General features: G+C 37.2%; 1 protein-coding gene across 1 annotated transcript; it reads right to left on the reverse strand.

Moving 5' to 3' along the window:
* Positions 1-772: 772 nt before the first annotated feature.
* Positions 773-15,114, reverse strand: HACD4 (3-hydroxyacyl-CoA dehydratase 4). Its single transcript, XM_011365361.2, has 5 exons — positions 15,027-15,114; positions 13,546-13,649; positions 11,152-11,279; positions 2,730-2,842; positions 773-971 (listed from the first exon to the last, which is right to left on the reverse strand). The coding sequence occupies exons 1-5, from the start codon at positions 15,062-15,064 to the stop codon at positions 773-775; spliced, it is 582 nt and encodes a 193-aa protein (XP_011363663.1). The 5' UTR covers positions 15,065-15,114.
* Positions 15,115-16,365: the final 1,251 nt, after the last annotated feature.

Raw genomic sequence — 16,365 nt, forward strand, 5'->3', positions numbered from 1 at the left:
TCCAGATTGCTAGACCCTATTCCCAAAGTGATCCAGTGGGTCTGAGGTAGATCCTGAGAATTTGTATTACAAACAAGTTCCAGGTGATGCTGATGCTGAGAACGACTGGAATAGGCAGTGAATATATATGGCAAAACAAAATCCAAAACCCTGAAAGCACGAATTGTGAAAAGTAAATCTCTCATTCCGAGACCTTAATTCCACCTCTCAAAGGCAATGACTAGTGCCAAATTCTTATATATTCTTTCAGAAATATCTTCTGCATATGCTTCTCTATGTGCATATGTATTATATATCTATATACCAACAGTGCAAGTCCTCACTAAACATGGCATGTTATCAAACTTTTTGATCTTTACCAAACTAAGTGAAAAATGGTATCTCACTATCTTTTTTATTACAGGAGAGAGATGTTTAAAAGCCACTTTTGATGAGGTCCAATGTATATTTTTTTGTTGTTGCTTATGTATTTGTGTCATGTCTAAGAATCCATTGCCAAATCCAAGGTCACAAAGATTTACCCCTATGTTTTCTTCCTCTAAGAGTTTTACAGTTTTAGCTCTTGCATTTAGGTTTTTTTTTTATCTATTTTAATTTTTGTATGTGGTATGAGGTAAAGATCCAACTTCATTCTTTTGCATGTGAATGTCCAGTTGTCCCAGCACCTTGTTGAAAAGACTACTGAATGCTTTTGGCACCCTTATCAAAAATCAATTGACCATAAATGTGGGCATTTATCTCCTGACTATCAATTCTATTCTGTGACATATCCTTATGCCGGTATCACACCCTTGATTATTATTGCTTTGTAGTAAGTTTTGTAATTGGAAAGTATGAGTCTTCCAACTATGTTCCTCTTTTTCAAGATTGTTTTGGCTGTTGTGGGTTCCTTGAGTTTCCATATGAGTTTTTGGATCAGCTTCTCAATTTCTGCAAAGCCAGCTTGGATTCCAATAGGGATTGCACTGAATCTGTAATCAATTTGGGGATTGTTGCTGTCTGAACAATGGGTTAAGCTTTTTAACCCATAAACATAGGATATCTTTCCATTTATTTTGATCTTAATTTCTCTCAACATTTTTTTATAGTCTTCAGCATATAAGTTTTTTACACCTTTTATAAAATTTATTCCTACTTTATTTTTTGATGCTATTGTACATAGCATTATTTACTTTAGGTTATTACAATGTATAGAATACAACTGATTTTTGTATATTTTACAGTCTACACCTTGAACTAGTTTATTAATTCCAATATTTTTAGTGGATTATGATTTTTACATATATATAAGATCGTGTCAACTGCCAATAAAGACAGTTTTACTCCTTTCTTTCTAATATGGATGCCTTTTACATAATTTTCTTGCCTAACTGCCATGGATAGAACTTCCAGTCCAATGGTGAACAGAAGTGGCTAGAGTGGACATGCTTTTCTTGTTCCTGATATTAAGAAGAAAGGATCAGTCTTTCATTCTTGGTCATCATGTTGGCTGTGAATTTTTTATAGATGCCTTTATCTGGTTGAGGAAGTTCCCTGGTCCTTGCTTTTAAAACAGTCATTCTAGGGTAAGTTGGGAAGATAACTGTACCCCCATTTGACAAAGGAAAAAAAATTGAGTTTCAAAAAGATTAGATGCTCAGGAATTTCACCCCTAGGTTAAGAGAAATGAAAACGTGCACACAAAAGCTGGCACATGGATATTCATAGCAATATTCCTCATGACCAAGGAGCAGAAACAACCCAAACATCCATCAACTGATGAATGGATAAAAAATGTAGTATATCAACATAAAGGACTATTATTCAGTCATGAAAAGGAATGAAGTACTAAGTTATATATACAAAAATGAGTCATTTAAATTCAACAAAATATTTCATTAGAATTCATTCTAGGGCTCAACACATTATTTAGAAATAGTTTAACTCAGCTTATTGACAATATAAGAAAGAATTTACATAACCTCGGATGAAATGCTAGGGTTTTGTTACCGATCCTCATCCAGATCTTTCAAGGAGGAAGAGCAGTCCTCATTTGTGAAATCTGAAATAACATTAGAACAACTTCCCAAAATGAGCCACAGAGCAAAGCAAACTGTTGTACACCACTGCTGGCAGTGATAAGACTAGGCTCATATAGTTGCAAAGTTTTACAATTAGAGTGAAACCAGGGACAATCTAGAGCAAGCAAAGGTGTTTAACCTGAGGCCCAAGGATCCCCAGGGAGTCCACAAAATAACTTCAGTCAGTCATTTGAACCCGCTGGACAGCAGACAAAAATGTGTGCTGAGGTGCATTTTTTTTTCCCCCCAGGGAGATGAGGGCTCTATATTTAAAATATTCTTGAATTCACAGAAACCAACTTTGTAAGTTCTGACTATGATATAATAAAAGTCTTGCTTTGCTTATTAGAGTAACATGTACCAGAGCGATTGCAAGGAATGCCTCTCATTGGCAGACACCTGTGAGATTTATTCCAAACTGGTGTCATGCCAAGTCTTCTGCTAGAAACCTGCACTGATTTGCTCTTGTAAGACCATGGTAGGTTTTCATTATCTTTGATATGCCCATTATGAAAAGCACTAAAAATACATTTCCATGTCAAGATAAAATAATTTGAAAAGGGGTTATGTTTTTCTTTCATTCCAAGTAACCAAATGTAAGCAGCTATTATTGATTTTGCTGCAGAAAGCAATTTGGCTTTGTTTTAAGACATTATTTTGCCTCCTTACCTAACCATATCCAATAGATTCCAAAAGATGAATAAAACACACACCACATATTTCTCTTGGATTTCTTCTTGGCTGGTGATCACCACAAAGAGGATGATTATTCTCTCTGTGAGCTAACGAAAAAAAAAAACAGCAAAGTCAAGAATTAGGATCATCTGTTAAGCATATAGGTATTTTTCTAATTTTAAAAACCAGTGTTCCTCTTAAAGTATGCTTTAACTGGAAATATGTATCTTAAATTGTTAACATGATCTGAGGGAGTAGAGTTATGGCTGAATTTCATTTCCTCCGTTTTGTTTTTCGTATTCTCCAAATCATATATAATGAATGAAAACATATTTTATCTGAATCAGGATATTTCTCTTCTTGTAATACATGCACATGTGTTTTTATTCACTTTGGCAAGCTTTTATTGAGTGTCCACTATGTATTAGATGCTAACATGATATGTGTAATGTAAGCATGGTCTTTGCTCCAGAGGATAGCAGTGGCAAGAGAACATGAGGCAATAACTCAGTGTGAATAAAAATGTCACTTAACACGGTACATACAGGAGCACAGGTGAGGGAGATACCTGTCTGCAGAAAAGTGCAGAGAGATTTATGAAGACAGGAAACATTTCAGTTGGATCCTGAAGAATAAATAGGAATTTGTGAGGTAGACTGAATAAAAGAAGGCATCCTAGGCCAACGGAGCAGCCTGAGCAAAGAGGCAGAGATGTGAAAACACAGGGTGCGCTGGGGAGAAATGAGAACCCCCAGGGACTAGAAGTGGGGTGCTTAGAATGGAATAACAGGAGATAAAATTGAAAACATGTTGGGGGCTGGGTTGTGAAGGATTTTGAATGACAGGCTGAGAAATTTCAATTTCATCCAACAGAGAAGCCAACATATATATATATATTTTTTTTAAGTGAGGGACACAGGGAAAAGGGAAAGGGAAGTAATATAATCCTAATCCCCATAAACTAGTGGAAAATGAAAAGAATTCAACATATTCATTTTTTTCCAAGTTAGTAAACATTTACAAATCATTGAGAATTCACACACTTATGGTTTAGCTCTAACTACTGACCTCAAAATATATTAGTCTTTCCCGTTTTAAATATAATGTGCCTTCTGATATTGTATTAATATCCCCCCGTACAGTCTGCATTTTTGTTTCTGTTTTTCAATAGAACATTTAACTTTGCTCTCCATGGTCAAAGTAAAATATACTTGAGATTGAGGGAGCATATTAATGATAAAGGGGAGGATTGCTTTATATTTCTCGATAGCCATCTTTATTTTTAAAACAGATCAAGGAGAAAAGACTGGGATAATCTATGACTTAGAATCATAGGCTGTTAGTCCTGGAAAATCACTTAGTGCAGAGAAATCCAAGATTTGTCAACAGTAGGCCACATGATCAGAAATCCACATGTATAAGCTCTATCAGCATGTTTATGACTACAGCAATGAGTCAAGAGGGTCCTTGCTTAGCTATGGGAATTAGATATGATTCAAATCTTAGTCAATCTATGGAAGCTATCTACAGAGCTGTTTTTCTTTTGTCAGTCTTTTGTTACAATGCCCTCGTTTCTTAATTATAGTTCTATAATAAAGTATACTTAACTGCAATAATAATTACTGAATGATCCAAGCTTGCTCTCCGTGACATCTGGCAGCCTTCGGATACAAGATCTCAGCAAAACACAAGTACTAAGGAACTGCCTAAACTTACATTTGATCAGTGACTGCTAATTAGGAAAATCATCTACTTTTTGACAAAAATCTCAGGAGATACACACAATGAATACATACACAAAACACATATTTTTCATTACAAAGCTGACTACTGAAAGAAAAAACTTAGAAATCTCTTGATAGGCTGACCCTCTAGAGTCCCCTCCAGATACTAGTCCAACCCCGCCTTTTTACAGATAAGGAATTTGAGAACCAGAGAAGTTAAGTGACTTGCCCAAACTGGTGACAGACCTGGAAACATATAAATCCCAAAGTTCCTGGTTTCCAGAGTTGTAAGCTATATATCATGTCAGGCTGCCCGTCAATTGATGAGTGCAGAGGGGAACATCTCCTAAGAGACTGGAGCTACACAATGAAACTCACCCTGTTGAAAATCAGCACTTGAGGGTCTATGGAATGTTAATGATGTAATCCCAATTGCATAGAATTCGGCAATCAACATGCTCCAAAACACACAGAACCATGTACATGTGTGTATGTGAAGACCCCCCTGACAATGTCAAATTAACGAATTATCTGATTCTGACTTGTTATCTAATAAGTTATCTAACTCTGACTTGATCATTCAATGGCAATACAATGGGAGAATTTAGGTGGATACTCTTAAATTGATAAAAAGCCAATATTTTTGGTTACTTTGTGCCAGTTTCCAAACATACATCGATCACCTCATTTAATCTCCCTAATGATGCTAAGAAGTAAGTGCTATTATTAATATCTGCTTCTGCATTTTATAAAGTGAAAGTGACCTGCCTACAGATCTGGAATCAAAATCTAGACAATGCCATTCTAAACCCTTGTTCGGAAACATTAACACTTGTTCACCCGTGTCATTTTATGGGCCACCCCTGCGCCTGTTCTCAAGGTTCTAGTCTATGCTTTTCAAAAGCCTCTCCTCGAAAGTCAAACTTTAAAACAAGAAACTCTGATTTTCTAAATCAACACCAAAACAATTTTGAAGAATAAACTTTAAAATTTTTTTACTTTTCTTTACATGTAATAATTTCACCAGTTATTTGGAGCTTTACATTTGGGAGAACGTAGCACTTTGTCATTTTAAACAAATCCTGTGAGAACATAACTAATTATTAATGAATGGCTGTGTAATGTTTACTGCAACTCAAATAGGTAGAATAAAAGTACAGTTAAAAAAACTCTATAACTTAGGCCAAATTAAATATGGTGGTAATGTGGTCTGCTCAAAAGCATGCTAACTATAAAATAAAAATGCTTAGCATTTTTATGTTCTACTTGGGAATCTTAAATTCCAGGTTAAGCGATGACTAAAGTTGTTACTTTATACATGGCAGTTAAAAACTACTGAAGGGGTACAACAATACTTCAGCTATAGGGAGAATTTCTAGAATCTCAAAAATTAATTAGTTTTAGCCTCAAAGATTACTATTTTACCATTTAAATCCTGTGAACTTTTGTTGAGAACATCAGAAACATACCCTTATATGTTCAAAAAAACACCAATTACTTTCTATAAGACAAAAGCATTTAAATAAATTTTTTTGCTTATTTATTTATCATTCAACAGATATTTATCGAGTACACTGTTTTGGGTCCCAGGAAACATAGCTGTGAACAAGACCAAATACCAGCCCTCATGGTATTTACATCCTACTTGGTGAGATAGACAGTAAACAAACACAGCATAATAGTTGAGAGTTCAGGACAAATAGCCTAAATCCACCATTCACACCATTCACAATTTATGTGAGCTTGGATAACTTAACTTTTATGTTAAGGAATTATACTGGAGATAATAATTAGTAACATATAGTAAATATTATAGAGGATAAGACTATGAAGATTAAATGATTTAATGCAGGTGAAAAACTTAGAAGAGTGTTTAGCATATAGAAAGCCCTAAATAAATGTAAGCTATTATTATTAATAAATATAATTTAATGTAGCGATTATAGGAAAGTGTATTTACAGGAAAATACACTTTTTCTATATATCAAGACTATCGGTGACTTAAAAAGTTAATCTCAGCATCTTTAAAATTATACTATGAATATAGCTTTATAAATATCACACTGAAACTCCATGAATCAAATGCAAAATGCAGGAGAAAAATCTAAAATCTTACCTACAGAGTGAATTATGTGTGTGATTCATTCCCAGGAGGCTTTGAAGTTTTGAGAATCTCATAGCTTGACACTATCTTCGGTTTTATCTCTAACAATATAAACCTGTTCCCAGCTCAGAACTGGAGGAAAAAATCTATATGATTTTATGGAAAATCAGAAGGCTGTTTAATCTAGCAATGCAAAGAAGTAGCTGCTTCACAGTTAAAAAGAAACCAGGGTGAAACCTGGCCATTTTCCTGAAAAGGTTTAAGATACTCTCATTTGGGCTTTCCTTTATATTTGTTCTCATAAAAATTTGTGACTGTGAAATCTTTGGAGTGGATTTTTTGGCAAGCAGACCCCTGCTTGCCCTGTCAGAAATAGGAAGTGACATGGGTAAATAAAAAGATGGTTCTTGCAAGTTGGGCTCACAAATGGAATTTTTGTAGGCACAATAATTTGGGGGTAGTAATTCCTAATGTTTTGATTTACCAATTTTTTAACTGTGTAAAATTAATATATGAGCAGCAGTGTTTATTGTGATGCAAAGGGAAGGGTGCAGAATTTAGACGTTTTAATTCACATATGTATGAAGTCTTTGCATTTCAAGCATTTTTCGAAAGGTAAAGAAGTAAACTGGATTACTTTGATGGTTTCCTAAAGGCACATCAATCTAATGTCATGATACAAAGGTTCATTTTGTGGATATTTTCCTCTCTCCTCGAGTTGAGGCATTCTTGTGCTATAGCAATAAAAACCTCTTTCTCAGGCTTCCACTCAGGCAGAGTCAGAACAAAATCAATATTTCAGGGTTGGTAGTATTTCTGCTCTGTAAAAGCCAAGTTGTTTTGATTAAACCTACTGAAATAAACTAATTTCCTAATTAAACTTTTCTTTTTTTTTTTTTTACCAAGCTAATAAAACAGACAAGCTCATTTGGGAGGAAGGGGTTGGAGAGGTGAGATGACTAGTTTTCACTTACGTTATCATTTCTTATAACAGTTATAAGCATTTTTTGGACCTTGTTACTTTCTCATTTTATATATTAAAATCAAAAGTTAACTATATTTCTTTTATAATTTTAATTGGCATGTAATTATGTCCAAAAATAGATGTCTATAAACAATATTTATGTTATAGTTTTGCCCATTCCCCATAACATGTATTTTTAAATATGTAAAAATATACATCTCTGTGTTAAATTATTATAGCCTTATCAGTGTGTTTTCCCCCTTTTTCCTTTAACAATTGTGTGTAATTCTAAAAATTTATAATGGCTTTTCCCTAAGTGTCAGAATAAAGATGTATGTATAAAACACTTTAAAAATGCACAGAACAAAACATAGAAAACAAACACCCCCTATATACACATCATCACCTTTTGATACATGTGATTCTAACTGCTCAAATAGCTCATTGTTCCTACTGCTTTTCGAAATTATTTATCTTGATATTTTGAAATGCCAGTTCCCAAAAAAGATAATTCAGTTGTGAGACTTAGCAATCTCACAAAGGTAATGGCAAAGAAACATCACAAATGCGCAGACAAGTTTTTCAGCCTACATGAAACCGTGACACCATGCATTTTTCAAGACACCGCATGTGATCAGCTATAATTTGTGTAAACAGCTTGGCCACATTCTTAACTGCAGTTTCTTCACTTAAAAATAGGGAAACAGGAAAACCCAGAAAGATTACACAACCTTAGAGTTTTGTTTGGTTATTTTAAAGCAGGGGACTCAGAGTCATCTCGTAATGAGTGAATTCTAATTGTCTGCAGAACAATAACAAAGGAAGGGAGGAGAAAATGAAACTTTGAACATGATGCCATGTGTTCTTGAAGCTTTCTCCAATACCATGTCCATCTGAAAACCATAGAAAAGATAGTACATGAATAAAAGAAATAGAGGACAGATAAAATGTCAAAGAGAGAAAAAGAGGAAGCCAAACAATCAACACTAATTATTAATTATCAGCCCAGGATAAGAATGTGGTGACCTCTACTTGTTATCCCTCTCAACAAGAAAAGCTTAAAAATCAGTTGAGTCCCATTGACAGACTTTGCAACCTCACCTTTGAATAAAAAGTTCTGATGTATGTTTGCCATTATTTTTTAATTACCAAACCAGGATATAGTTTGACTACAATGATCATATTTCCACAAGCCATTAGTTTTAATTAACAGTGACTGAAATATTCTGGAATTTCTGGAACTCCAAGAAATCAGATTTCTAGCTTGTATAATAATTTCTATTATTAGGCAAGCCTACGTAGTTTTGGAAAGCACATAAAAGTGCACATTTTCTAGGCCTATTTGAAGTGCTCTATTTTCTTTCTTATAAATTTACCTGTCCTGGTGGTCACTTGCATTCCCTACATTGGCAATAACTAAAATAACACCACTCTTAATTTTGAAAATGCTGAAATTAATATGAGCCAATATAGTCTACAAAAATAAAAAGTCCAAAATAGTATACCAAAAGAAAATATGACTTAGAGTTTAGTTAAATTTAATCATGGCCCAAGAAAAAAATCGTCCCATATGATAGAATACAACTTCCATTTAACCTGGGTTGTTAATTCTGTTCTCTAAAATTAGCATTATGGGATACTGGTACTTATATGCATCCTGGTTGTTAACAAGTAATAAACACCAATAAATCTTGTTCTCAAATAATATGCTCCTTCTGGGACAGAAATGTACCCCTTTTATTTTGTAAGGAAATACGCTTAAGGGGATTCCATCTAGGTCTTGGCTAGCTGACTGCTCTGTTATTAGTTCATACTCTAAATTTTGCCGTGATTTTTATTTTACATTTGCTATTTCAACACTTAAAATATCTTCATCCTAATGAATACTATAGCTCTACTTTTATTTAATAAGTAAAATTTAAAATCTCCCATAAACTTGTAATACTGAGTTTTTAGGCTCCCTAGGATCATATTCCTATTTCCATCTTTTAAACTTCCATGGTATTTTAAGCAAATTTTAATACATGGATCTGTGTCACTCCTCCATTCAACAAAAATTTAAAGAGTATGTTTGTGTTCTAAGCACTTTGCTAAGTGCTGACAATACGATCAGATTCTGACACTTTAGTTATTTTTACAATGCAACTCTGTCAATTTAGTTATTTATCCATTTTTATTTTGTGAGTAAAAATTACATTCATGTAAATGCCTTTTTCTGTAGCTTTTAAATACATGTTCATATAGTCACCTAACCATTATCTCTCCTTTTCTATAGAAAATACCACTTTTAATTTTTTCTTGCCTTAATCCAGCAACAATTTCTGATATTGAATCTCTACCAGTGAATTTCCCATCCTCCTTTAACTTGCCTTTAAAAAGAACATGGCCATTTAAGGCTACACATATGGTAGAGGGAACAAATAATAGCTAAAATAATAGCAATAGTTACTAAGCACTGTATTCTTAACTAAGTGCTAGGAATTTATTCCACCCAGTTTCTTAGTTGTTCCATGAGATACATGTTATTTTCACATCACATGAGAAAATGAAGTTCAGAAGAATTATATGACCTGTTTAAATGCATACGTTAAACAGTTGAATCCTAGTAAGAAGTTGAATCCTGGTCTGATTGATCCCCAAGTCTATGATTACATGCTCTACTAGATAACCATGAATGATCTCTCCTTCTCATTTGTACTCAGTAAAAGTGGCAGAGTGAACAAGAAATGACTGGGGAGTAATCTATTCTCTCAACAAGGGTGAAAGAAACTTTAAAATTAAATTTATTGAGTTTATATTTCAACATCTGGGGCTAATATCCAAAATATATATAGAACTCATGCGACTCAACAACATAAAAAACAATCTGATAAAAAATTGGGCAGAGGACCTGAATTACACTTTTCCAAAGAAGACATACAGATGGCCAGCAAACATATGAAAAGATGTTCAACGTCACTAGTTATAAGGGAAATACAAATCAAAACCACAATGAAATACCACCTCACACCCATTAGAATGACTATTATAAAAAAAAAAGATAAGAAACAAGTGCTGGAGAGGATGTGGGGAAAAGGGGAACCCTCGTTCACTGCTGGTGGGAATGTAAATTAGTGCAGCCACTATGGAAAACAGTATGGCAGTTTCTTGAAAAGTTAATAGAACTTCTTTATCATCCATTCTTTGCCCAGTATTGTGTTTGGTGTCCTTTCCCTGAAACAGCCCAATGATTATAGGTGATATAATCCCACAGTGGTAGGTGAAGAACCAGGCAACAAACCCAAGTCTGAATGGCTCCAGCCCTAGGCCTCTCCTCTGTCATATACTGCCAAGGGCACTGGCAGAGTGAGAGTGGGAAGTGGCTGTAAAATCTCCTCACAGGAGAGGAGCACTGCAGTGTTGCACAGAGCGACAGGCCTCGTTGTCCCAAATGTTACCAACTGGTTCTTCTAACTGCAGTGTTTGAAGATGAGGTAATTTTTTCATGGAATTATCTTTACTTGTAACTTGAGTTGCAAGTTAGTAAGGACTGACTTTTCCAGTGCCATAAAGTCAAGAGAGGCTATAAAGAGAACAAGTTAGGTATGAAACAAATTCAATAATAATAATGTGATTAAAACCTACCTGAAGAAACCTAGGAAGAAGATGGCTTGATTCAATGCCGACACGTATGTGCAGCAACTCCAAGAGGGAGATGGACTGGCAAAGTCGCATCACAAGTCCAATAGCATAAAAAGTGTCAGCCATTGAATCTGTGGCCGGTGATTAAAAATACAGATATAGTCAGTAAAAACCAGAAATTGTTCCCTTTCCAAAAAGTAAAAACTTGAAAGACTCCATGGCCAAAGCTATAACATTTATTCCCCCATTTATGAGATTAAAAAGCACTTCCCACATAAAAGTAATGGTTAGAATCTAGACTACATCAAATGTAAACAGGTTGGAGGTGAGCTCCTTTAAGAAGCCTACTTTGCTCACAGCTTTTCCATGGACAAGAAAATGAGAGATGAGAAAAACATGATTTCACAGAAGCTTTATGGAAATGACATTAATGATGCCATAATATTAAATAACATCTTATGTGTGTCTAGATTTCTGTCCTGTACACACTTAGTGCTCTCTGAATTTTTGTTAGTTTTATTAAATTTATTGGGGTGACTGGTTAATAAGTTTCAGGTATACAACTTTATAATACAGTATCTGAATATTGTGTGCTCACTACCTAAAGTCTAGTCCCCTTCCATCACCATATATTTGACCCTTTTACCCTCTTTGTCTTCCCCCCACCTCCACCCCCACCTCTGGATTTTTGTTGGTTTTGAACACTAGAATTTGGACTTCTAATGGGGATTTCAGAAGTTTGCATTGCAGAGGGCCCAAATGAAAACCTGCATTTAGAGAGAGGTGAAATGGGAGGGAAACAAATGTTCCTCTTACTAGAATAAATGTGTTGGTTTAAATTTTAAAATGAAATCCTGCCACATTAAGAAACTTCTAGGGAAGACTTTGCTGTCTTTAGTGCCTAGTGATTATTCACATGATGATAATTTATAGAGCACTAAGGGTTTCTCTTCTCAGCAGCTCTACAAGTTGGACATTGTTATCATTGGCCCCATTTTGCAAATGAGTCCTGAGACCTAGACAGTCCGTGTTCTTATCCACTGCTCCACACTTGCTATAACAGACCATTATCACACAGCTCTGTGGAGGAAGGAAGCAGGTATTACTAGTTCAGGTGATTAGACTGCGGTTATGCTGCTTACTTAACTTATTAAGAATTATACCAAACCCCCACATAGTTGTTTTCAGTCTGCCTTCCATACGAATAGGTTGTGTTTCTTTAATAATAAGTAGCTTCTATAATTATTATGGCAGGATAAAAATTAAGAAATAAATACACTGCTGACTAAAGCAATTTTTCCCCACTGGAAAGGCCAGGCAGCATAAGAAAGAATTGTGACTCAACCTGTAATAGGCCCACAAAGCCACTGCTAACTTTCAAGGCCTAGAATTGACGACTGTTTAATATAAAGGAAGTTTTCCCATTGTTTGTGTTTTCCTCTGCTTGAAGACTCCCAACACTCAGTTGAAATTCAAGCCACAGGTTGTATCTTTGGAGGTTAACAAAGAATTTCTCTGTAGATTTGTAGTAAGAAAAAAGCAACATAAAATAGTTTATGGTACCTCAGAAGGTGATTAATTTCCTGATGATACAGAAGTCTAAATTGACGAGCACAGCATGACTTTTCCAAGAGATATTCTACATGTTTGTTTTTAGCTGAAACCAGCAGTTGCTCAAATTGTCACATCACCCAACAGTTGTAAACTGTGATGACACTTACCCACATGGGGATAGAACATGAAAAAAATGTTATTTTGGCAGTCACTTAGTGATTCATTTGTGAAAACTGAAATGCTATTTAAAACCTTTACTTTTTAGGAAACTGGAGGAAGCTTATGATTTAAACCATTAATGCCAAGTCCCATATAAGTGATGAGTCAACTGCAAAGTGTGTCACTTTCTTAGGGACAACATTACTCCTTAAGGGAACCAAAAGGCCTGGGGAATATTAAGTTTGTCTTTCATTTATTAGTAGTCTCCAGTTACTTTAAACGTGGGGAATAAAGAATAAGAGAAGAATGTGGTTCATTCCTGATTTCTCTGCACAAAATGTTCTACTGGAATTTACAGATTTCCTCAAAATACATGAAATCTACTAAGGTTTGGTGCAAAACCAAGAAGAGAGAAATGGTACCACCCCAAAGCCATGTCTACACTTTCAAGACAAATTGCCTACTCAAGGGGAAGCCAAATCTCTTTCCTTCATCTTACCTCCCCCTTTCTCCAAAAAGGTTTTGGGTTTTGCACTAAGCAAGAAGAGTGGTTACTGAAAAATGTAGTCACTAAATTTTAGAAGGGTGAAGGTTATCAGGTGAAGTTCATAGAAGTTAAAAATTAAGAAAGATTAGGTGACTACAAGAATTAAAAGGTAGAAATCAGATGTTCTGGAGTTGTACCTTTTCCAAATGAAAAGAATCTGGCTGTCATATTTGTAAATATCCATGAATGGCCACAGAACTGGATTAAGTAGTAGAGGAAGAGATAGGTGTTCTTTCTATACCTACGAATACAGAAAAATATCATTAAATACTCTTTATAATCATCCTTTCGGCATTATACACATGTCTTTTACCTACTAGCCAACTTGAGCAAGCAAGAGAACTATTCCCTATCAGAGTCTTTTTCAGTTATCTCTCTAACGCACATGATTTTGAAAGGACCAATAGCACACACGATCCATTAATGAGTATCCCGAGTTTGCTTCAAGCCAAATATGGTTCTATTTCAAAATCCACTTCATCTTTGATAAAGTTCTAACCTGCTGCTCACCAGGGGATAAATATGGCAAAGGCTGCTTTGAATATTTTTGAGAAAAATATATGGATGGAGAAGGGGTTGACGTATTTAATACATGTTCTAAGTGCAGAACTTGAGAGATAATTGGTTTATAGTTTGAAGGGAGGAGTAGTAATGGTTGAGGTTGAAATTCAATTGTAGTCAAATTGTGGATAATTCAGTAAGAGGACATATCTGACTCTGAATGCATTATTATGTGACTGGGGTCAGTATCTCACCACTGCCTCCTATTTTGCAAGGGCATATGTTTCCTTCATAACACAGAAAGCAATTTAGTGCCTCAGGCCAGGAAAGGGAAGTCAAATTGGGTTTTAAAATAATTTGCTGGAGAGATAACTAAAAGAAGATTGACAGATGCATTTGAGGGAGTTAAGACTAGCATTGTATGAAGTCAAAGTTTGTTCCCTGGGGGTTCAGAAAAGTAGTGGGAGTGGCCCTGCGAGTGTAGACCAGGTTTTCTCCTAATTGACATGAAATCTCTAAGAAGGCAAATTAGGTCGAGAAGCAGATACAAGTCGCTTGATGGTTTTACTCGGGGACCCTACAAATGACACAAGCTACTAAAAGGGTAGGGAAGAGGAATTCCTGCCTTAAACCAGCATCTGAATCACTTGGCGTGTTGGTTAAACAATTTCAAGGCCTTACCACGGAAATCAGTTTCTCTAGGGCTGGCCCTCAAATATGCACATGCAATAGGTGTTTCGGCAGCAGGTAGATCTCAAATTCATCCTGCGTCTAAAAACACTGTTTCTGAGAAAATCGAAGGAGGGGCTCTCTCAGTGAGCGGAGAAGGAAGGGAAGGACTACCCGGAGAGCGCACAAAATGAAAGGGTAGCCGCGCAGCCTGTCCTTCCCATTTCCTCATCTGTTAAAAGGGGGAAATAACGGAGCCTTCTTTCCAGGGTTGTGAGACTTGAACTAGCTAATAGTTGTCAAGAGCTCAAGAGTGTGCGGAGCTCAGGGTTGCGCTGCTCTGAGCTCGCCGGCGCCCGCCCAGCCGCTGATGGTTTGGGGGGGTACCCGGCCCTGGCGGCCCCTCGTCCCGCACCCCCGCCCCGCCGGCCTCGGCCGAGCGCCCTACCTGGGCTGCAGCCAGGCGGGCTGCGCCATGAGCCCCATGGGCCGCCGCCGCCGCCGGGCCCTCCGGCGCAGTCCGGGAAGGAGCACCCGCCGGGTGGCTCGCGAGGGGCAGCCCCGTGGCCGGGCGCGGAAGGGCGGGGCCTCTCCACGCTCAGCAATTTACAAAAGAAAAAAAAAAAAGCCCAAGGTCTTGCAATGGGCACGAGCTGCCAACCACCAAGTTCCCCAAGTGCCTGACGAACGGCCGGCCGGGGCGCGGCACCAGCACCAGGTTGCACCCGCCCGGCGCGGCCGGAACACACCCCACACGCCCGCGTTCCTCGCGTGCTCACGCAGCTCCTTGCAGGGCGTCCTAATCTCTGGGGTGAAATTCCGTTGTAGCCTCGTGGAAATTAAGGGGCCTTCCCACCTGGCCTTCAAAAGCGGGCTATCACGCCATTCCAAAGCTTCTAGGGATGCGTGGGCTCCAGGTGGGCGCCTCTCTTATTACCCTCACCTGTGAGAGCGGTTCAGCGAGGGCGCTTGTGGCCACACCTCCCCTAACACCTTTGCAACTAATGGGCCTGATTCCTCCCGGATCAGGCATTCTTGCCCTCAAATCTCCCTTGCATCCTCGCTGATGTTTGCAAATACTTTTAGGTATTCACGTTGTGTTCATCTCCTTATCCTATGCCCAGAACTCAGAAAACCTCCTGATCGATTGCTCAGGCCTATGGCGTCACTGTCTTCTTCACGCTCCGGTGACCTGTCTCCTGCTTTTGCTGACAAGATTCAGAGCATCTTCCAGCTTCTCTGCCCTCTCAGGGAAACGTCTCCCCATTTTTTAAAAAAACAAATAGCCAATAAAGCCACTTGCAAGTATGTGGGACAATAACACCCGATTTTTGGAGTTGGAAGATAGTCTCCCCATTTTACCTAAAGGAAAGTTGAGGTTTTGAGAAAAGGTCAGAGGACTGATAAGTGACAGTATTAGAACTTAAAGGTCGGTGTTTGGTTACCCCTCTCCTCCCAATTAGGCCATAGGTTTCTCCCGCATAGTCCATTCTAACTTCTCATCTAATAGCAACGTCTCACCTTTACATTTCTCTGCACCTTCACCCACCCCCTGCCCTCTGTCAGAGGTTCACCCCTTGCCTGCATTTACCAGTCTCTTCTCAAAGTTACTCCATCAGTTATTACCCACTGCTTCTTTCTGCATCATCATCCTCTTTTCACTGGCTTTGACCACAGTTTAGCAACATATTCAAATCTTTCCTACCCTAGAATTAAACCTTATTCTTTCTGCTTCTCTCTTGATACAATTTTCTCCCTTTTCTCGTAATTCCCTGCCTGCCCTCTCT

This window comes from Pteropus vampyrus, unplaced genomic scaffold (genome assembly GCF_000151845.1).
Source record: "Pteropus vampyrus isolate Shadow unplaced genomic scaffold, Pvam_2.0 Scaffold109, whole genome shotgun sequence".
Classification (NCBI taxonomy): Eukaryota; Metazoa; Chordata; class Mammalia; order Chiroptera; family Pteropodidae; genus Pteropus; species Pteropus vampyrus.

Bases quoted from the DNA above. Each gene is read 5' to 3' on its own strand.
- HACD4 (XM_011365361.2), bottom strand. From the start codon at position 15,064: ATGGGGCTCATGGCGCAGCCCGCCTGGCTGCAGCCCAG. The intron at 2,843-11,151 runs GTAGGTTTTAAT...TTTTTTCGTTAG, and splicing joins TTCTTCCTAGGTTTCTTCAG to CTCACAGAGAGAATAATCAT. The intron at 972-2,729 runs GTAAGGAGGCAA...AATTGATTACAG, and splicing joins AATCTATTGGATATGGTTAG to ATTCAGTGCAATCCCTATTG.